Source organism: Chlorocebus sabaeus, chromosome 10 (assembly GCF_047675955.1).
Source record: "Chlorocebus sabaeus isolate Y175 chromosome 10, mChlSab1.0.hap1, whole genome shotgun sequence".
In the NCBI taxonomy this organism is placed as follows: domain Eukaryota; kingdom Metazoa; phylum Chordata; class Mammalia; order Primates; family Cercopithecidae; genus Chlorocebus; species Chlorocebus sabaeus.
Window position 1 is genome coordinate 85,329,360 of NC_132913.1, and position 24,197 is coordinate 85,353,556.

At 37.4% G+C, this 24,197-nt stretch overlaps 1 protein-coding gene across 2 annotated transcripts in view; it reads left to right on the plus strand.

Moving 5' to 3' along the window:
- PLCL1 (phospholipase C like 1 (inactive)) overlaps positions 1 to 12,653 on the plus strand; it is a 355,161-nt gene extending 342,508 nt beyond the window's left edge. For both annotated transcript variants that reach the window (XM_007965760.3, XM_073019895.1), the window contains exon 6: positions 4,684 to 12,653. In XM_007965760.3, the coding sequence (XP_007963951.1) occupies positions 4,684 to 4,866 (183 nt within the window). In that variant the 3' untranslated portion in view covers positions 4,867 to 12,653. The remainder of the gene's footprint in view (positions 1 to 4,683) is intronic.
- Positions 12,654 to 24,197: the final 11,544 nt, after the last annotated feature.

Below are 24,197 nucleotides of genomic sequence, written 5' to 3' on the forward strand. Positions count from 1 at the left end.
AAAAATGGAAGTCACAGAAATCCTAAACAACTTTTGATGGATTATAAGATATATAACTAAAAGATAATTTACATGTAGAATTCTACCTTATTTTGTGGTTAGGATATAATGAGATGTGTGTGAATTGGTTTATGTTTAGTATATTAAGTGTTCAATAAATGTTAGCTGCTGTTTAGTGTTGTGACAATATTTCTTGTCAGTAGTAAATTTATTAGTAGTAATCAAAATTGTGGAGATACATCACCACAGCAGTGCATGGCAGCCCAATTTGCAATCTAAATTGCGTCAGTTATTTCCTGATTTCTAGATAATGTATTTTAATTATAAGTTAATGCAGCTGGAAAGATTTAATAAGGAATGCTTAATGTTTGTTTTTTAAATATTCACTAATCATCACTCATTTTAAATTCAGAATTTCTATAATGATCTCTGTGGCTGTGCCTGAGTCCATGTCACTTTCTAAATGTGTTGGACCTGCCAATGGAGCCTTACATCCAGAAGCCAAATCACTGTGGAAGCTAAATGGTGGACATTGCTCTTGGGAGTTCTGTTAGTCTTGCTGTCCCGTCAGCATCAATCTACCTGAGCTGCTCTCTATTACCCTTACTTTCTTTTGAGTTAAAGCATCCTTCTCCTTTTTTTTTTTCTTGAAGGATCTGCAGTACCAGAGGATACTTCAAATCCCCATGAGATTGCTAGTATAGAAATGCCGGCAGCAGCTTGACATTTTTTTTCAAGTTGAGTGTTCAGTGATCAACTCATACATTAATTCTGCATTTCATGTCATAACAACCCTAAACTTATTTTAGTATACAAGAATTGTTTCCATTTCTATATCGCCAAAGAAAATGAATTCTCCCGGGGTTCCTCTTCTTCCCCTAAGACCTCTGTTTAGGGAGAATAAGGTTAAAACACTTTCTTAAGAATGACTTGTTAGATTATGTTTTAAATATATACTACAGACAAATACCTTTACTTGGCTTGGCTGACCTGAATACCGTGGGGGTGTCGGGGGATGGTTTGGGGATGAAACTGGATCAACCTCGGATCACCAGGCATTAGATTCTCATAAGGAACACACAACCTAGATCCCTTGCAGGTGCAGTTCACAATAGGGTTCACACTCCTATGAGAATCTAATGTCTCCGCTGATGTGACAGGAGGTGGAGCTCAGGCAGAAATGCTCACTCACCCACCCCTCACCTCCTGCTGTGCAGCCTGTTTCCTCACAGGTCACAGGGACTGGTATCAGTCCATGGTCCCAGGGCTGGGGATACCTGCCGTACCTAATACATTTTGGAGGAAATGATATATAGGACAAAGATGTTTAGAGGGAGATCTGGTATAAGCTGGCTGGTTAAGAGAAGTTTGGGTGTGTTTGTGACAGAGTAGAGAGAAAGAGATTGCTAGATGATTAGGGAAAGTTGCTGCGTATAAAATGGGAAAAAAGTCAGCATGCCAAAGGAAAATGCCAGGGTGGTGGTTGTTAACAATCAAATTCGCCCTCTCTACGATTTTCACCAGAATGTGTCTTTTCTGGTTCTGGTGCCTTGATTAGGAAGATCCAAAGAAGAGATGCAGGTTGTGATTCCTTGAACCACAGAACAGAAAGATGACTGCTATTTCTCCTTCACAAAAAAAGGGAAAACAAAAGTTTATATCAATGTTTCAATGTACACTCTTCACAACACAGCCTTTCATGTTTGCTTCTTTTATTAGTTAATAGTTTAACGACTTTTTTCTGCCTGTATGGTACAGCCAGTATGTGTTGTCTCCAGGGTTATCAGGAGATGATGTAGCTGTGTTAGTTATGCACTGGTACAAACTGTTTTCTCCCATTGGCCATTGTTTTCTACAGAGACTGACTTCTATTTACCAGAAATGGCACAGTCTGGCATTTGGATGCCACCTCATAGAACCATTGAGATGACATTCTGGATTATTAAAATATGTTTCATGCAATGTTGTGGGAAAAGGGGATGTGAGAACTTTATGCATTAGTAGGATAAAATGATGTTTTTGCATGTTTCACTGTTCTCTTGCAATTAGGAAAGTCGCCAGTTTTTCTACTGCTATGCTTTTAAAATGCTTGATGAAACTTTCAAAATAAATGAAAAGGAAACACTTAAAAGTAATACTCTGAAAATGAAGGAGGATATAACCTCATTACTAATAGATTATTTTTAAAGGAATCTTTCCATTTGTAAAAATAGTAGTACATATACGTTATACATATCTCTGTAAAACAGACTCCAGTAGATGCATTTTAAATATTAGTCAAATTCTTGATAAAATATAGATAGTACCAAGATACTTATTATATATAGTAGCAGATAATGTTAACCACTTTCCAAATCACCTTATAGCATTGTGATTCCTATATTTATGATCATTTAAATCATAAAGAGCTCTTCAACATATTGTCTTTAATCTTAGAACTGTGAGGAAGGCTGAAGGATATTTTCATCATTTTTGCAGAAGAGAAAATGGCCCAGATAAAAATTGGTGGAAGATGTTCTGACCCTCGTCCCCGCCAGTGTGTTCTTGCTCTGCCCTGTCTTCTGATTCCGGATGCTATCTCTAAGTTGTGTCAGGCTGTGTCACATGGGCAATACTTTTCTTTTTATCTGCATTGCTTCCATGGGTAACAATGAATAGGAGTCTTTAGGGTGCGTTGCAGAGAGTGCCTGCTTTGCTGTTAAAAGATGCCTATCAGGTAGTGGTTAAAACCACAGACCATGGAGCCGGCTGCTGGACTTTAAGCTCCAGCTCTACCACTTAGCAACTGTATGACTTTGGGAAGGGTGATTGTGCTCTCGGCCTCAGTTTTTTTAATCAGTAAATTGAGAATAATGAAAGTACCTATCTCATAGGGATGTTGTAATGCATGATTGAATGCACATATATAAAGCACAAAGAGTGACCACACTGAGCAAGTGCTTCATATGTTGGTCTGTTGTTATTATTGCTGAAGAGTTGCACTTTTCAAAGTGGATGTGACTTCACTTATTTTTTTTTAACTTTATGTTCTGGGATACATGTGCAGAATGTGCAGGTTTGTTGAGCAGACTCATTCATGATGTCTAACCTGTTAAGAACAGACTTCCCAAAGTCTGCTGGTATAGTGAATGTTTTTTCTTTAGAAAATATATCTCTCACTGACAGAGTCTTTAGGCTCTAATCTCTAGTCTTTAGTCTCAGGCTAGATTGTGAACATGGTGTGGGGAATAGAGTGCTGATCCAGGAGGCCGAAGGCCTGAACTTTAGTCCCAGCTCTGCTATTAACCAGCTGTGACTTGGGCCAGTCAATTAACCTTATCAGGCTCAGCTTCATTTCTCCTCATGAGAAGGCAGAACTATCCACCTCCAACTCTTCTTTCAAAATCCCACACCATAATCGATGTACTTGAGAAGAAGTCTGCTTTACCACAAACATCAGGCAAAGCCCAACTATTTAATCATCCCATATAATTAAAAGCTGCTATTAGAAGGATTTAGCTTTTTTTTTTTTTTTTTTTTTTTTTTTTTTTTTTTTTTTTTTTTACAAAGGATAGAATTGGCAAGTGCACGTTTAGGTTTTGAGAAATAAAATATTCCAAGCTTTTGTAAAATACAAGTTTCTTCATACATCCTAAGGAAAAAACATTTATCAAATTAAAAATATAGAATGGCCTTTCATAAAATAAGTGAATTATCCTTTCTCTGACCCTCTGCTTTGTAGAATAATGCTCCAGCAATCGTTATAACCCCACATCCTCCCATATTGTCCTTTACTTTCAAGGTCACACTTCCAGGCACTGCCGTGAGAATGGAGAGGAGAGGGAAGAAGCTACTTCCTCCTCTGTCTATGCACCGTAGACACCTGTCCCCGCTCCCCCACACTCAGTCCTTCAGCCTTTGGGCCAGTACCAGCATATGCACTTTACCATTGTAACAATGAAGTAAAATAAGAAATAAAAATAGCAGGAAAAGAGCTCTGTTGGGCACTGATGTAAATGACAGCTAATGTGTTCCTGCAATCTTCATTTCCTTTTTGTTTTGATTAACATGTTGAGCTTCTGTAGACGACTCTTCTCCATCTGCCAGGTGGGAACATCATCTTCAGGATGATGGGAAAGGCAGAAGTAATGTGGGTAACTAATAATTTAACAACAGGCAGATTGCAAGGATGACCCAGTATATTAAAAACCAGCTCACCAAGCATAAGGGTATGTGACTTAACAGAAGACACTTTGCTTTGTAAGCTCTTGTACGCAGAGGGGGAGATTTTATTTTCACTTCTTTAAGGAAGAGCTTCTTTCCTTGTTTTCTCCCGAGACTAGGAATGCTGGATCTGGGTGGGGTAGGTATTGCAGCAGTGTGCAGAGTCTCACACCATATGGTGATGGAAGAGTTGATGTCCTCAGCACATAAAGAGGAGGGTTCCTCACAACAAGAATCTCAACAGACTCCCAGCAACCGCATAGCCAGTTGGTCAGGCTCAGGTTGAGGTACTTGGCTTAACAAGCAAAGTCACTTAATAATGTTAGAAAAGAACCTTGGGTTAAACCCTGGAAAAGTGAGCTTGCAGGTCTGGGTCTGTTTCCTTATTCAGCAATGGGCAGTAAGAACACAGAGTGATGTCACTCAGCACATTCCTGGCCCATAACTGTCTTCTTCATGCCTATTTTTTTCTGTTTGTAGGGCCAAGGAGATCTGTTGAAGAATGCCAAGAATGAAGCTTTAGAAAACATGAAGCAGATCCAGCTGGCATGCTTGTCCTGTGGACTGAGTAAAGCCCCCAGCAGCAGTGCTGAGGCCAAGAGCAAGCGCAGCCTGGAAGCCATAGAGGAGAAGGAAAGCAGTGAGGAGAATGGGAAGCTGTGACTGGGCGTTATTGACACATTCACCCATCTTATCAAGGACTCTGGTTTCTCATTCTTGTTTTCTTTCTTTAAATGTTTTAGAAGTTCACAAAATGATGCCCTCTATGGGGTATTGGATATAGATCTTTTCACAATGTCAGTAGTTTAGTGTAGTTAATTTATCTAAATTAAAGCCTTTAGTATCAGTATTTTAAATTCTGAGACAAGTGTCAACACCCCTGTGTGGATGCCTGTGGAAGAGGGTATGTGTGTGTGTGTGTGTGTGTGTGTGTGTGTGTGGGTGTGTGGGTGTGTGGCAGAGAGAGAGAAATTCTGTTACAATGTATTCCGTGTTGCATTATTCATTTAGTGAGTTATTCCTTGATCATTTTGGGACAATTGTGTTCATCTGAAATTCTGAAGAGCACTTACTGTAACCTGCCGCTGTGTTTAATTTTACTTCTCTGCCTTTGACATTTAATTTAGTGATCATAGCATAGCTTATTATTGAAGGAAGCCAAATTTATCAAAGCATAGATATTTTGGTAGATTAAAATATAGATTAGAAAAATTCCTAAGAATCAGAGTAGAAATAAAAGTGAATGAAAGATTAAACAGATGATCAGAATTTCTAGAAAGATTAGCAAAGTCATTTATTCAGTTAGAAAACTTTAAAACATATTTATTAAATAAAATCAAATTTTAGGAAGTTTTCTGTAGTCATTTACTAAGCATATGTCACTAGAAAAGCTGATCATAGGTGAATTTATACCTACCTGTGTGGTACTCTGAAACACACTGAAAGCTCTGTTGCAATTAGGATTTTGATGTGACAATAATATTGTTGTATAATTTCAAGATTTGTAGGAAGGTCTCATTCTTCCAAACTGAGAGTCTAGCACTCATTTTCTGTAACAGATATGGCAGCTTAGAGGTCTTGGCTTTATTTGGTTGTAATTTAGGGTACTAAATTTAAATTTAAAGATATTGTTCAAAGAATATCATGTCATCACATTGAGCTGATATAAATTCTATGGGTCAGATAATATCTTTGTGATAATTGAAGAACTAACCATTTACTAAACATCTATGATATAACCCTAACACACGCAGAAAAGCATATGTGTAAAAAGAAATGACAAATTAGGGTACATTTATAATTGCATCTAGATAATTTTTACCCTAATGTCTTCATAAAGTACTTGAGTGTAATGTTTGTTACCTCCAACAGAACTAGATGTTCTATGGTTATGAAAGAATATATTTATTTAAAACATTGCTTTTATTTTGAAAAGCTTCTTAATTAATTTGATTAACAAATATGCTAATTTGGGGAAACCTAGAGAAGATAATTGTTGAAATTTTGCAAATATAAACATCTCCTATAGCTTCTGTGTTAAGTTATTTCTGACTTCTTAACACTATTACGTTCATGTTGCACATTACTGAAAGAGTAAAGATATGATAAAAACACTTATTGTTTTCTTTTATTGCAAATTGAAAAAGCAAAGCTAATGAAAATGGGTTACTACATCAAAAATGTCTTAAAGAGTTTGCTATTTCCATGGACCAGATATGATGAAATTATTCCCTGGGTTTAAAACTGGGCACTCGAGGAGGAGGTACCTGAAGTCATTTGAAGGCAAGTTTCCAATGATACTACAATGACCTGAAAAAATTTATTTACCCTCTATTATATTTAACTTGCTGGTGGGAGGAATAGTGGAATGCAGTTGTTAAGCCCTTTGTGGTGAAAAAGAGGTTCTAAAGACAGAAACAAAACCCACCTCACATCAGCTGATTGGTTGATTTGACTAGTGTACCTCTTCATCTACTTGAATTCCATTTGGAAAATCCATGTCTTTACTGGATATACAGTTAGGCGGGAAGAGAAGATAAAGGATGGCAAATGCTCAAACGATATTTATACATTTATTTACTCCAGAGTCAAATCCAATCCTTGGAAGTAGCTTCCCTAGTTTGTTTTATTTGTCCTAGAGCTCTACTCACACTTAGGACCTACCCAACACTTCTCGAAAACATAACATGGATTCTGCCTCATCTGATGCTACTGCTGGCAGTGGGTCGTCAGCCATACTCTGCTTCATTCCACTGGGTGTCCTTGCTAGATGAGGAGTGAGATGTGGAACAAGGAGGAGCTTTGGATTCTGGGAGTGGAGCAGTGGCAAGGGAAAAGTCTAGCCTCCTGTGATGTTGCTGTCTCCAGATAGAATAGCAAAAACAAACAATGTTTTTGTGTGTGTATTATGCCTCCATGACATTGTTACATTCTATGAGGAGCATCTGCCTCCTTTCTAGACTTGAACTGTGGTAGAAAAAGCCCCCTTCTCTCTTCTATCTACTTAGATTTGGTGATGCTAGGAACGTAGTGTTTTAGATATTAATTCTATTTTTATTTATTCATTTTTACATCACCAATGGGATCTGAGGTGGTGATGACAGGTATTATCACTGGCATTTTATAGGTGAGAAAGCCCAAGGCCACTGAGGTATAAATGGAATAACTGATTTTGAACTCGGGTCTGTCCGATTTCATGTGCAAGATTATATACTTAGTGATTTTGATTTTAAATTTATTCTCAACATTTTAAACCGGACTATTAACTCTTACCTTTATAACTACAGATACAAAGAGCTGTATCATTTATTTTCTGAATATAAAATATCAATGGTCAATATAAAAATACAAAAATAGAGAACTATATACAACAGAAAAGCAAAATTACCCACTATTAACATTTTGATTTATATCTGTTTAGACACTGTTTAGAGTTTATACATACATGTAAATATGCTTTTATTTTAACAAAATTGAGATATTATATAAACTGTTTGTAGCAGGGTGTTTAAAATTTTAACAATATGTTATGGATATCTTTCTATGTCAATAAATGTGTATTTACATTAGAGTTCCAAGCCTTTGAACTGAATCTAGTCCAAAAACGATGTGTTTTATTTGGTCATTGAACATTTTTTAAAAAAATGTTTAAGCAATAGACAGCTTTTGAAATTCAGAAAATGTTACGTACAATTCAATGTCCTGCGTGTTTTAAAATACTAGATAATCTAACAACAGAGGACACCTCCCACTCCCCACCTCACAACCACCACACATAGACTTTCTTGCTTGGCATCAATTAATTGAAACTGCCCTCTCCAAAAGGGTCATATGCTGTCCAATTTTCTAGAGAGTCTTTTCATTCATTTATGTTACATCTGGACCCTGTGGACATGATAGGTGGTGAAACTCGATGAAAATTATCATTTATTGAGAGGCAAAATGAAAGAATTGCTTGAGGCCAGGAATTGAGACTAGCCTGGGAAACAAAGTAAGACTTTGTCTTTAAAAAAATTAAAAAAAATTTAATGATCATTTATAATAATTACATAGTATCTTATTATATGGCTTACCAGAATATATTTAACCGATCTCCTATTGTTAGACTTTACTCACCTAATACCTTGTTATATAAACATTCCAGTAATAAGATCAATTTTTGCAAAGTTGTTCAACTTTTTCTTTGGGATACATTTCTAAAAGTGGAATTCTTGGGTCAAAGGATACAGAGATTTTTTGTTTTGTTTTGGTTTTGGTTTTTAGGGATTTTGAGATACATTGCCAAATAGTCTCTGGAAAACTTGTTCAATTTAAAACCCCACCAGGAGTTTAGGAGAGTGCTCAAATCTTTGCTAATGATAAATTTAATTTTTCTTATTTTCGTCTTTGCCAATCTTCTAAGTTACAAAAATCTTATTTCTCTTTATCTTTAATCTAGAATGAGATTGGATGCATATTAATATGTTCATTGACTCTAAATAATCTCATTAAAAGTAAAAACTTTCATACTCCAAAGGATACTACCAAGAAAGTGAAAATAGAAACCACAGAACAGGTTTGCAGGTCATATATCTGATAGAGACTGGCGTCCAAAATTTATAAAGAACTACTACTTATTAAAAAGAAAACCAAATTTTTAAAAACTGGACAAAGGATTGGAATAGACTTTTCTTCCAAGAAGATATGCAAACAGGAAATAAGCACATAGAAACATGATAAAGATCATTAACAACTAAGATCGCATAAATCATAGCCACAATTAGATATTACTTCACACCAAATAGGTTGGCTATAATAAGAAAAAGACAGATAATAACAAGTGTTAGCAAGGATGTGGAGAAATTGGAACCATCCTACCCTGCTGGTGGGAATGTAAAATAGTCCAGCTGCTTTGGAAAATAGCTTGGCACTTCCTCAAAAGGTTAAAAAAACACAGAGTTACCATATGACCCAGAAATTCTACTCTTAGATTCTACCCAAGAGAAATGAAAATATATGTCCACACAAAAGCTTGTACACAAATGTTCATGGCAGCATTATTTATAATAGTCAAAAGTAGAAACAATCCAAATGTCTATCAACTGATGAAAGGATAAATAAAAATTACATATTCATACATTGGATTCCTCAACAATAAAAAGAAATGAAGTACTGATACATGCTACAAGAGTATACCTTGAAAACATTATGCTAAGTGAAGGAAATCAGGCACAAAGGCCACATATTGTACAGTTCCATTTTTATAAAATATCCAGAATAGGCAAATCAATAGAGATAGAAAGTAGACTAATGATTGCCAGTGGCTGTGGGGGTCTGGGAGTGACTGCTAATGGGTATGAGTTTTCTTATTGGTGTGATGAAAATGTTCTGGAATTAGAAATAATGGTGATGTTTGTTTACATAATTTGTGAATGTACTAAAAGCTATTAATTGTATAGTTTAAAGAGTGAATTTTATGGTATGTAAATTATCTCAGTAAAAGGGTTATAAAAAGAGAAATAAAAAAAGAATTTAAACAATGAACAGGGTATCAGAGAATAGTGAAATAGCTTCAAGAATCTAATACATATGAAACTGGAGAGAAGAGCAGGAAAGAAGAAAATTTGAAGAAATAATGGCTAAAAAAATTCTCTTTTGTAATGAAAACTATAACCCCAAGATCCAAGAATCTCAAAAATTTCAAGGACAAGAAACATGAGAAAAACAAGTTAGTCTGTTTTGTGCTGCTGTAATAGAATGCCACAGATTGTGTAATTTACAAAGAAAATAAGTTTATTTGGTTTACAGTTCTGGAGGCTGAGAAGTCCAAGAGCATGGCTTTGGCATCTGCTGAGTGTAATTCCATGCCAGAAGGGGAAAAGGTGGAAGGTCAAGAGAGCCCATATGAAGGAGGTTTTGCTATTATAACAAAGTCACCTCCTCTACAACTACCCCACTCCAATGATAACACCCTTCATGAGGGTGGAGCCCTCATGACCCAATTACCCCTTATTTGGCCCCACTTCCCAACACTCTGGCATTGGGAATCCAATTAAGTTTCCAACACACGAGTTTTGGTGACACCTTCAAACCATTGCAACAACCAAGGCATATCATAGCCAAATAGTTCAAAAGTAGTGATAATGAGATAATCTTAAAAGCAGTCAGTAAAAAAAGACATGCACAGAGAAAATAAGAAAGATAGCATATGTCTTATTGTTACCATGCAAATGAGATGCCAGCGGAGTAACTTCTTTAAAGTATTGAAAACGAAGCAAAAACTGTAATCCTAGAATTCTATACCTAGTAAAAATGAATTCTAGAATTCCATACCTATTCAAAAATGAAGGTTATACAAAAAATTTTTCAAAAGCTGAATTCATCACCAATAGACTTACACTGTAAGAAATGTTAAAGGAAATCCTTCAGGCTAAAGGAAAATGATGCCAGGTCAAAATATGGATGTACAAAAACAGATGAAGAGAGAGAGCTAGAAATACTAACTGCAGGGATAAATATGTCTGGCCGTTTGTATTTAGGGGTTGTGCATCTGTGGATTCAACCAACAATGGATTAAAAATACTTTAAAAAATTGATAAAAATAACAATACAAAATTAAATACAAATAAAAATACAGTACAATAATTTACATAGCATTTACATTTAATTGGGTATTATAAGTAGTCTAGGGATAATTTAAGGTATACAGGAAGACATATAAAGGTTATATGCAAACACTATGTTATTTTATGAAAGAGACTTGAACATCTAAGGATTTTGGTATTTGCAAGGGGTGAATGGGGTATTTGCAAGTGGTGAATGAGGAGGCCTGGAACCAATCTTCTGCTGATATTGAGGTACAACTGTAAAAGGTGTACTACTTAAATCTCTTATTGTATTGTAACTTGTATAAGTAATGAAATTAAAAGGCAGAAATTGTCAGACTGAATAAAATGAAAAGGCCAAATAATATGCTGCTTACAAGAAATGCAATTCAAATATAAGGACACAATTAGTTTAAAGGAAAAGAATCGGAAAAGATACACCATGACAACACAAGTCAAAAGAAAGCTGCTGTGGATATATTAATATCAGATGTAGCGGATTTCAGAGCAATGAATATTACCAGGGATAAAGAAAGGTATTACATAATAATTAAGGCATCAATTAATCAAGAAGATGTAATAATCCAAAGCATTTATGCAACTAATATCGGAGCTCCAAAATACATGAAGCAAAAACCAGTGGAATTGATAGGAGAAACACACAATTACACAATTATAGTCAGAATTTTCAATATCTTTCTCAATAGAGAGAACAACTAGACAGGAAATCATTAAGGATATAGATAATTTAAATTATATGATCAACTACCTCAACGTAATTGACATTTATGGAACACTCCACCACCAACAACAGCAGAGTACATATTATTTTCAAGTACACAGAAAGCAGTTACCAATATAGACCATATTCTGGATCATAAAACACATCTCAATAAATTTAAAAGAATTAATGTTATATAAAGTATGTGCTCTGACCACAAAGGAATTAGAGATCAATAAAAGAAATATTTTTGAAAAATCTCAACATATTTGAAAACTAAATAACTCACTTCTAAATAACTCCTGTGTCAAAGAAGAAATTAAAAAGGAAATCAGAAAGTACTTTGAATTTAGGTGTCGAACATCAAAATTCATGGGATAACACTAACACTATACTTAGGAAATTTATAGCAATTAACACCTGTATTAGAAAAAAAGAAATTTCCCAAACCAAAAACTTCCATTTTCATCTTAAGAAACTAGAAAAAAAAGAGAAAATTAAGTTCAAAATAGAAACAAGAATAAAGATTAGAGTAGAAATAAGATAGAAAACAAACAATAGAGAAAATCAATAAAACAAAAAGGTTGAATTCTTGGGAGGATCAATAAAATTAGTAAACCTCTAGTTAAACAAGGAAGAAAAGGAACACTCAAATTACCAATATCAAGAGTAAGATCAGATACCATTTCAATATTGAATCAAAAAAAGGAGTGAGAATATATCACTCCAAATTTTAAGGATATTAAAAGGATAGTAGACAAACATTATGAAGACTTTCTGCCTATAAATTCTACAACTTTGTGAAATGGGTAAATTGCTTAAAAGACACAAATTGCCAAATCTCAAAATGATGAGTTAAATAACTCAGACAAAAAGTACATGCTGTATGTCCAGTAATACACATTTCTGGAAACGCAAACTGATGAATAGTAACAAAAAGTAGATAAGTGGTTACCTGGGGTCAGTGTGGAATGGGGAGGGTGAGATTACAAAGTGGATAAGGACGTATTTGGGAATAATATATGTGATTATTATTGTGGTGGTGTTTTCACATGTTAGACATATGTCAAAATTTAAATTGTATAGTTTGAATATGTGCAGTTTGTTTTATGGAATTATATCTCAATAAAGCTCTTAGAAATACATAGGAGCACCTCTAAGTTAATAATTTTAAGGCAGCTTTTAAAAAATATAATAATTGGCCAGGCATGGTGGCTCACGCTTGTAATCCCAGCACTTTGGGAGGCCGAGGCAGGTGGATCACAAGGTCAGGAGATCGAGACCATCCTGGCTAACACGTGAAACCCTGTCTCTTCTAAAAATACAAAAAATTAACTGGTCATGGTGGCAGGCACCTGTAGTCCCAGCTACTCGGGAGGCTGAGGCAGGAGAATCAGTTGAACTGGGAGGCGGAGGTTGCAGTGAACCAAGATTGCGCCACTGCACTCCAGCCTGGGTGACAGAGCAAGACGATGTCAAAAAAAAAAAAAAAAAAAGCAAAACAAAAAGAGATAGTTGAATTTTTCTTTTGTCTTAGAATTAGTGAATTCATAGATTAAGCTTTTTTCCATTTATAGACATTTTCTTTTTCATATTTTTAATTTTTTTTGCATGTGCTGTGTGCATGTTTGTGTGTATTTTGAAATTAGAAACATACATGCACACAGCACGCACATGGAAATATATAAGAATATGAAATATTTGCTTTTGTTGCAGCTGCTTTGGATTCTTTGGGAACAGCAGTTGGCCATGTCATCATTATATCCTTTCCCTCATCTTTTCTGTAATCATGTTGATTTTCTTCACTTTCCTTTGAATCATGGGAAGTATTCTTGTACCTTTCCCATGCAACAAAAATTCAACTTCCTACACTTTTCCTTTATGGTACTTGACCACATTTTGCATGTCAAAGCATTTCTTATTTATCTCCTCATCCAGCTCCTTCTTTTTTCTTATGATTGATTGATTACATCTTTAATAATTAACATTTACTATGTCTTCTATATGTGAAGTACTGTGTTAAATGCTCACATACATAATCTTAGTTAGTTCTCAATACAGCCCTAGAGGCCAGGTGTGGTGGCTCATGCCTGTAATCCCAGCTCTTTGGGGGCCAAGATGGGAAGATTGATTGCTTGAGCCCAGGAATTCAAGACCAGCCTAGGTAACATAGTGAGACCCTATCTCTATAAGAAATAAAAACAATTAGCCATGCATGGTGGTGCACACCTGTAGTTCCAGTTACTCAGGAGGCTGAAATGGGAGGATTGTTTGGGCCTGGGAGGTCAAGGCTGCAGTGAACATGATTGCACCACTGCATTCTCTGCATTCTAGCCTGGGCAACAGAGTGAGACCCTTGTGAAAGGAAAATATCTTGGACCCCCAAAATCACTAAGGAAAACTCAAGCTGGAAACTGCTTAGGGCAAACCTGCCTTCCATTCTATTCAAAGTCGCCCCTCTGCTCACTGAGATAGATGCATATCTGATTGCCTCCTTTGGAAAGACTAATGAGAAACTCAAAAGAGTGTAATCATCTGTGTATCACCTATCTGTGACCTGGAAGCTCCCTCCCTGCTTCCAGTCTTCCTGCTTTTGCTTCAAGTTGTCCTACCTTTCCAGACCAAACCAATATACGGCTTACATATATTGATTGATGTCTCATGTCTCCTTAAAATGTATAAAACAAACCTGTGACCCAACCACCTTGGGCACATGTCCTCAGGACTTCCTGAGGCTGTGTCATGGGTGCATCCTCAACGCTGGAAAAATAAACATTCTAAATTAACTGAGACCTGTCTCAGATTTTCTGCATTCACATTCTGTTTCAAAAACAAAAACAAGAACAAAAACAAAAACAAAACTAATCTTAGAGGTTGGTATTTGATAAGTTTTGGCTCTGTCCCCACCTAAATTTCATCTTGAATTGTAGTTTCCATAATCCCCACATGTTGTAGGAGGGTCCTGGTTGGAGGTAATTGAATAGTGGGTGTGGTTACCCCATGCTGCTGTTCTTGGGATAGTGAGTGAGTTCTCACAAGATCTGATGGTTTTATAAAGGGCTTTTCCCACTTTTGCTTGGCACTTCTCCTTGCTGCCACTATGTGAAGAAAGAAATGTTTGCTTCTCCTTCCACCATGACTGTAAGTTTCCTGAAGCCTCCCCAGCCCTGCAGAACTGTGAGTCATTTAAACCTCTTTTCCTGTATAAATTACCCAGGTTCAGTTAATTTATTAGCAGTGTGAAAATGGAGTAATATGATAAATTGATGCTGCAGAGATGCTGCTATAAAGAAACCCAAAAATATGGAAGCAATTTTGGAACTGGATAACAGGCAGAAGTTGGAACAGTTTGGAGGGCTAAGAGGAAGACAGGAAAACGTGGGAAAGTTTGGAACTTCCTAGAGACTTGGAAGGCTCAGAAGACAGGAAAATGAGGGAAAGTTAGGAACTGCCTCGAGACTTGTTAAATGGCTTTGACCAAAATTCTGATCATGATATGGAAAATAAGGTCCTGGCTGAAGTGGTCTCAGATGGAGATGAGGAAGTTGTTGGGAACTGGAGTAAAGGTCACTCTTGCTATGCAAAGGGACTGGCAGCATTTTGCCCCTGCACTAGAGATCTGTGGAACTTTTAGCTTGGGAGAGACGATATAGGGTATCTGGGGACGAAATGTCTTAGCGGTGAAGTGTTGAAGAGAAAGCAGAGAACAGAAGTTTGAAAATTTTGCAGCCTTATGATGTGATAGAAAAGAAACCCATTTTCTGGGGAGAAATTCAAGCCAGCTGCAGAAATTTGCATAGTAACCAGGAGCCAAATGTTATTCACTAAGACAATGGGGAAAATGTCTCCAGAGCATGTCAGAGACCTTCACAGCAGCCCCTCCCATCACAGACCTATCAAATACCAACCTCTAAGATTGCTTTTGTTTTTGTTTTTGTTCTTGTTTTTGTTTTTGAAACAGAATGTGAATGCAGAAAATCTGAGACAGGTCTCAGTTAATTTAGAATGTTTATTTTTCCAGGGTTGAGGATGCACCCATGACACAGCCTCAGGAAGTCCTGAGGACATGTGCCCAAGGTGGTCGGGTCACAGCTTGGTTCTATACATTTCAAGGAGACAGGAGACATCAATCATTTTCCTAGGAAGAAAAAATGGTTTCATGGGCTTGGCTCAGGGCCCCCCAGCTGTGTGCAGCATAAGTACTTGGTGATCTGTGTCCCAGTTGCTCTAGCCATGGCTAAAGTGGGCCATGGTACAGCTCAGGCCATTGCTTCAGAGGTGCAAGCCCTAAGCCTTGGCAGCTTCCATGTAATGTTGAGCCTGCAGGTGCACAAAAGTCAAGAATTGAGGTTTGTGAACCTCCAGTTAGATTTCAGAGAAGGTATGGAAATGCCTGGATGTCCAGGAAAAAATCTGCTGCAGGGGCGGGGCCCTCATGGAGCACCTCTGCTAGAGCAGTGTGGAAGGAAAATGTGGGGTTGGAGCTCCTACACAGAGTCCCCACTGGGGCACTGCCTAGTGGAGCAGTGAGAAGAGGGTTACCATCCTCCAGAAACCAGAATGCTTGATCCACTGAGACCTTGCACCATGCACCTGGAAAAGCTGCAGACACTGAATGCCAGCCCATGAAAGCAGCTGGGGGTGGGGGTTGGGGGGACTGTGCCCTGCAAAGACACAAGGGTGGAGCTGCCCAAGGCCATGGGAGCTCACCTCTTATATCAGTGTGACCTGGATGTGAGACATCGAGTCAAAGGAGATCATTTTGGAAATTTAAAGTTCAATGACTGCCCTATTGCTTTTCAGACTTGCATGGAGCCTATAGCCCCTTTGTTTTGGCCAATCTCTCTCATTTGGAATACGTGTATTTGTGTAATGCCTGTAGCCCCATTGTGTCTAGGACATAACTAACTTGCTTTTGATTTTACATGTTCATGGGCAGAAGGGACTTGCCTTGTCTCAGATGAGACTTTGGACTTGGACTTTTGGGTTAATGCTGGAATAAGTTAAGATTTTGGGGGACTGTTCAGAAGGCATAACTGTGTTTTGAAATGTGAGGACATGAGATTTGGAAGGGCCCTGGGGCAGAATGATAGGGTTTGGCTATGTCCCCACCCAAATTTCATCTTGTAGTTCCCATAATCCCCACGTGTTGTGGGAGGGAGCCCATGAATCATGGGGATTCCACCCATGCTGCTGTTCTCATGATAGTGAGTGAGTTCTCATGAGATCTGATGGTTTTATATGGGACTTTTCCCCCTTTTGCTTGGCACTTCTCCTTGCTGCTGCTATTTGAAGAAGGACATGTTTGCTTTCCCTTCTGCCATGATTGTAAGTTTCCTGAGGCCTCCCTAACCCTGCTGAACTGAGTCACTTAAACCTCTTTTTCTTTATAAATTACCCAGTCCTGAGTATTTCTTCATAGCAGTATGAAAATGGACTAATACAGTCTTATTATAATTCTCATTTCAAAAGAGGAAACTGAGGCTGAAGGAGTGCTCTGCCTATCTACTGCTACATAACAAATCACACCCAAACCTGAAGCCCGTTATTTTGTTTACAAATCTGCAATTTATGTAGGATTCAACTTGGGTGCCCATTTCTGTTCTACTGGCATCACTTGGGAGACAATTTGAAGGAATAAGCCTGGAATTATCTGGAGGCTTGTTCTTGCCCATGCCTGGCAGTGGATGCTGACTGTTGGCTTAGACCTTAGCTAGAAAACCTATAAGTAGTCTCTGCATGTGGCCAGGGCTGCTTCACAACATAGTGGTTAGGTTCCAAGAGTGAGTGTTTCTAGATAGAGCAAGCCAGGAAGTACTTGGTGATCTGTGTTCTATGTATTATGAGCTACATAGCTTTACAAGTCTCATAGATAATTTCTATCACATTACATTCATTGAAACAGCCACAAAGGTACACCCAATATCAGGGAGGTGGGTGGGATAAATATTAACTCTTCATGAGGTAACGGCAAGGTTCTGGAAGAGTATGTAAAACCAGAAATGTTGTGGTTGCCATTTTTGAAAATTATACTATTCCACAAATAAATTAAGCAATTTTTAAAAGGTCATACAATAATTAATGGCACTGGAATTTCCTATTTCATAGAAATCAGTTCTTCTTAAATTTGAGTATAAAAGAGATGCTAATTCAATTTAAAACTTTTACAAGTGTGACCTTACATTACTCTTGTTTCTTTATGTTACATGGTCTTGTATTACAGTATCTTACTTTATATTACAAAATAGTTCTGTAAGATTCATTCTGATTTTTTCTGATTACTCTTGTAATTTTTTATCTAAACCTGTTTTTTTCTTAAAAAATGGCAATCTAGCAAAATCTTGCTAGATTTTCTTTTTGGGTTTTATGTTATTAAAATTTTTACTTAAATTTGAGGGAAAAATTAAATATGTGGTCTTAAGCTGCAGGATCTGATGTTATTTATTTAGTGATCTTCTTATTTTAGGGGTAAGGACCTAAAACAAACCAAAGTGCAAGTGTTTCACTTCCTAATTAAAAAAACAACTATATGGTAATAAAGGGGAATGACTTTACATGGTTTTCAAATACAATTTTATTATTATTTTTAGAGATGGGATCCAGCTACATTGTCCAGGCTAGTCACAAACTCCTGGGCTCAAGTAATCTTCCTGCCTTAGCCTTCTGAGTAGTGAGGATTACAGGAGCAAGCCACTGCACCCAGTGGTTTATTTTATTCCTAAATGGTGTAATAATTTCATTTCAGTGGATAGTATCTATGAAATGATTTGTTTTGCAACACTCCTAATGTTTTACAACAGTTTTTAACATCTTCATTTGGCTACTGGGGAAACTAAAGCATATTTGTTTTTCTAGTAGATCCTAAAAGTTATACTGACTGGCTCCTTATTTAGTATTCATTCACAAGAATTTTAGTAGTATCTTGTGAACAAGATAAAGGAAACCAGAAAGTAAGTCATTCAAAATATCTTTAGGTCATAGCTGATTTCAGTTTAAACTCAAGGAAGTTCTGAGGATGTAATGATAGGCATTTGGATTCCTTTCTTTATCATAGTGATCATAGTGAGCATGTTATTGGCATCATGGTGACATTACATAAAAATGATCTTCCAGGCTCTAAATTATTTCTAAAGTCTTCAAATTTCCACAGGCCCAGATTGGGAAAAAATGAATACATATATTGGATATATATGTGTATGTATATCCAATACATATATATATATATATAAAGATATGTATTATATTGTAGTCTTATTCTATCTGTGAAATATATTTTTCATAATTGTTTAGAAACTGTGGAAGAAGGACAGAAGTAATGAATGAATAGTTTCTTGCTTCAAAATGTATTTTAAATCTTAGAAGAGTTATATATATTCTATTCAATTAGCCTCTCAAGCAAGAGAAATGCCAAGCTGTCTGGAAATATATATATATAATATATATATACCTACATACATTATGTATATAATGTATATACATACATGTTAGAAAATAGATATGTAAGTTGGAATATATACCTATAGGAATGTGTATACAGTTGGCCCTCTATATTCATGGGTTCCACATCCTTGGATTCCAACCAACTACAATGGAAAATATTTGGAAAAAAATTGCATCTCTAATGAACATGTACAGACTTTTTTCTTGCCATTATTCCCTAAACAAGATAGTATAACAACTATTTACACATTTACATTGTATGAAATGTAAGTAATCCAGAGATGATCTAATGTATATGGGAGGATGTGCATTGGTTACATGCAAATACTATATCACTTTATATCAGAGGCTTGAGTATTTGCACAGTTTTGTATTCAAGGGAGGTCCTGGAACCATTGCTCCTCAGTTGCTGAGGGACAACTGTAGTTTGTTCGTTTGTTGTCTGTTGTTTGGTGAATTGGATGCTGCTCTACTGATTTTTTTGTGTCTGCATTGGTCCATTTCCAAATGTGCCACATAAATATTGTCATCTCCTCTGTACTATGTCTTCATAAAATATAATATATAAATGTTTAGATTTTAGAATTACTGAAATAAACAAACATACTAACAGCTTCTGACATATTGCTTAGAAGTCCTTTTAACTGTCTTTTATTTATGTAACCACAAAATTCAGCATTTCTCAACAAGGAATTCACAATTACTTGTCGAGAAAAACAAACCATTGACATAGGCGAGAATAACAATAGCTTTTATATAAATATTGTACAGCATCTCTTATCTCTAAAGAAAGTAATGAGACACAGCTGAATGGAAAAAAATTTTGTTCACATAAAATCTTAAGGGCATTGCAGCTATTCAATGATTAAAAGTTTAGCTCAGTAGCTAATATTAATGTCTATATTTTTAAAGTTCTCTTTATCTGTTTTACTTAGAATATACAGTTGCTACCAATCAGTGCATATAGTATAAGTAATTTGACCTTGCAAGCTGGAGAGTCCAGATTTTAGATTTTCTGCCCAGAGTCTCTCATCAGTATATCTATACTTGAGACACTATGTATTCTGATTTTTCCTTCATAGAATATAACGACTTAGGTTAAAAAAAAGGCCTAAATAACACATTGAATTTGCAGTATTCCAACCTCTTTGCCATCAGATTTGGGTCAGGTTTCAGTGGATAGTACCTATGAAGGCCTGTATTCCTTTTGGCAGAGCAGCAGGGGGACACATGGTAAAAGATCCTGGTTTACAATTATAGCTGCTTATTCTGAATTTCTTCTCTCCCTTCTCATGGCAGTCTTCTTGTTGCTGCTCCACTACACTTTGGATATTTTTCTTTGTTTCCATGATCTGTTCATTGATTCCCCCTCCTGTGCTCAAATTTTCTATTAGCCTTTCAAGCAAAAGAAATACCAAGCTGTCTGGAAATATTTAAAAACATCACTCATAGACCACCATACAAAGATAAGGCAATTAACACTCTGCGTTTGTTCCTCCAACAAATCAAATCCTCTATTATCCTTGTGCCATCTTTATTGGATTTTTAACTCCTATGTGCCATTCTAACTTCTAACTGATTAATTCTTCTAGAAGAAGACATGTTTCTGAACCTGTTCCATGGGCCAGACATTTCCTGGTGAACCACCCTCCATTGTGAAAACAAAGGGCTTTCACACTGAAGCTGTGTATTGTAGCAGTCACCAAGTGAGGAGGCTTTTGTTTTGGTTTAAATATCACAATAGGGTTCTTTACTATCAATTTCTCTGTGCTGTCAATTCAATTTAGTTGTGAGGAGGAATTCAACATGACAATTTGAGGAATTACAATTCTGCTACTTTAAAAATCAATGCTATTAAAATTTGTTTCTATATTTGTTCATTTGTTACCAGTGTCAGATTTTACCAAATTTTGTTTGGAGAGAACATTTTGACACCTCTAAGATTTAAAATAAATTTCTGAGTAAGAAAGTGTTCATTCATTACTTCTGTCCTTTAACAGTTTCTAAATAGTTATGAAAAATATGTTCCATGGATAGAATAAGCCTCATGGATTATGTGCTCATTTTTTATCAGTGATAGATTGTGTTGTTTCCTCAAGGTATGTGCAGGGAATGCCTCTTTGTTGCAGTTTACAAAATAATGCCTTCTTTCTTTCTTTTTTTCTGAGAAGGAGTCTTGCTCTGTCGCCCAGGCTGGAGTCTAGAGGGGCGATCTCGGCTCACTGCAACCTCCACCTCCTTTCTTAAGTCATAAACATGGCGGCAGTATTCACTACCGTCATAACTAGAAAAGTTTAAAGTCAAAGCATCATGTAAAAAGTCTTTATTTCTCAACAAGTACATGCCTGTTACCACCTGTCCTTCCCCAAATCTTCTCCCTCTTCCTCAGCTGCATCGACATCTTCCTAGAAGCTCAGGCTTGAATCCCAGAAGGCCATCTTCATGTCACTCCTCTCAATGCCCATATCCAATCTATGACCAATTTCTGTCAGCACCTCCTCCTAAATATCTCCTGGGATCTTCCTGCTTCTTTCTATCTAGAATTCTGTCATCTACTTGTATCACCTAGCATTGCCTTGTCAGGGTTACTGAAAAAGCTTCCAACTAAATTCCCTTTAGTCTGTTTTTCTCTGCAGTAGTCAGAGTGAATGAAACAAATGTACGTATATATGTGTATATCTGTATCTGTCTAATGATACGTGTGTGTATAGTTGTGTCATGCTTCTACTTAAAACCGTCAAATAGCTTCTGTTTGCATTTAAAACCCAAATTCCTAAGCATGATCCTTATGACTCATAAACTTTGGTTCCTGCCTACTTGCTGCCTTTAGCGTCTGCTGGTCCCTCTGCCATTGTATTCTAACCTCAAACCCACGAGATTATACCTGCCTCTGTACCAGATCTTTCTCTCCCAGTGACTGGTTTCTTTGGGTCATTCTGGTCTCAGATGTTGCCTTTTTGGAGTGACCTTCCCTGACCACACAATCTGAAGTAATGTCCCCAAATATTCTCCAGCTAATTACTGTTTTATTTCTTTGGAGCATTCTGTTTATTTGTTGGCTTCCTTGTCTGGTATCTGCCTTCTCCAAGTAAAATATAAACATGCAGAGACCTCATCTGTCTTATTCACCAAACTATCCCTGGCTTCTAGTACAGTACCTGGAATATAGGAAATGCCCTATAAATATCTGATTCATGAAGGTTATAAAGCAACTAACATAGGATAAATTAGCTAACAGAAATTGCATAGGGAAGATCAGACTTCGGGAAAAGCTGACTTTTCCTGAAAAGGATTCATTCTGGAATTCTTTAGTCTCCACTGGAATATTTTTGCAGGTACAATAATTCTACACTTTAAAACTGAACTTCTGGCTGGGTGCGGTGGTTCACGCCTGTAATCCCTGCACTTTGGGAGGCGAAGGCGGGCAGATCACCTGAGGTCAGGAGTTTGAGACCAGCCTGGGCAACATGGTGAAACCCCGTCTCTACTAAAAATACAAAAATTAGCCAGGCGTGGTGGCGCACACATGTAATCTCAGCTACTTGGGAGGCTGAAGCAGGAGAATTGCTTGAACCCAGGAGGCAGAGGTTGTAGTGAGCCAAGATTGTGCCTTTGCACTCCAGCCCGGGTGATAAGAGGGAAACTCCATCTCAACCACCTCCCACCCCCGCCAAAAAACCGTGAACTTCTTCTCAAGTGTATCTGTTGTTACTGTGTATCTTATCTCTGAAAAAGGGCATTATTATAATTTGAGTTTAATATAGTAGGCTGCCCTTTGTCTAGCAAGGGTAGCTGATGTTTTTCATGTTTATGTACTCAAGACAATGTAATCTCTTTTGCCTTATTTCCAGACTTGGTACCTTGCAATATGGCTAATGTTAGCAAGTGAATTTACTATCATTCTGTAAGGGTCAGCTCTGGGCTTCCAGATTACTTTGGTGAAAAGTGTGACATAGTGAATAATAAAACTCTCTGCCTCTAGTCCTCTCATGGGAAAAATTTGGGAGATACTTTTTATGCTGCTCGGGAGGTCCTGGTGAACTCAAACCCTTGCCATCACTGTTGCAACAGCAGTGACTCGCCTATATTGTTGTTGTTGCCTTCCCCCTTTCTTACTCTTCCTGGTGGCTCATTGCTCTGTCCTGGAATCAGCTCTCAAATAGACTACTAACACACAGGTCTTGTTTCAGGCACTGATTTGCTGGGAAGCTAAGGCAAGCCAATTGGTATCAGGAATAGCTTTCGAAAGCAGCGGGTTAGGATAGATTCTGGAACACTCACTCACCTGTCAAATAGTAACAAGGACCTGTTGCTGATTCCTGATGTAACCTGTGGCATGCTGACATATCCCCAAAACAAAGACTCACCTGGGTAGATTCAGATGAGGTACAGGTGGGAGGCGAGGGATTTACCCACACAATAGCTCAAGCACCGGAATAGTAGGAGGGGCGTGGTAACTTAAAGGATTATGGCACTGGCTATAAAAGTCCTCAAGAAAGAAAACCCCTGGGTCAGTTTAGCAATTTACTATCAACTCAGAGTGAGTGTAAAATCTGAAAGTCCTTCAAGGTAGCATTTAAAGAGATTCTCTTCTCATAAAGCCGCAGGCAGACTGTGTTGAAAATCAGGCCTGCATTGTAGAGATAAGGGGATAAAACGCACGGAGTGACAGGTTTCCTGCGCAGAAAATGAGGGCCCTGATAAAGAAGACTTAAGCTGGGAATATTTGGATGCATGAGTCCAAAAATGCTAGAGCCTCCAGATTCTTCTGGACTATCTCAGTCAGCAGAAGCAGCCACTTTCTCCATGTCTTGAAGTGGAGAAAGCAGACTGGAGACCATTACAACGCTGACCTGAGAAAGATGCCATGGGAGGTGAGGCTTGTCTTCCTCAAGATTCATCATCACCTTGCCTTATTCCTCCAGACCAGTACCTGAGGTAAGGGCTCAGCATAGAGGGGATTAAGTCCCCGCTCCTGGAGAACATAGCTTACTCATGGAGAAAACTGGCTAATGTATACTGGTGAAACCAGGAGAACCGTGTGGGATGGGCTGTTGAAAGTGTTGGATCAGGGGAAATAGAATACAATGCTTGCAGAAGGGGATGTATTGACCTGGGGGAATTCTCCCATAAGACATGCTTCCTGGAGACAGCAAGAACTTGCAGCTGGACATAATGTGCTGCTGCGTGACTCCTGCAAGCAGGGACACAACAGTGCCCTACAATTTTAAAAAGGTGTAAATGCCCGG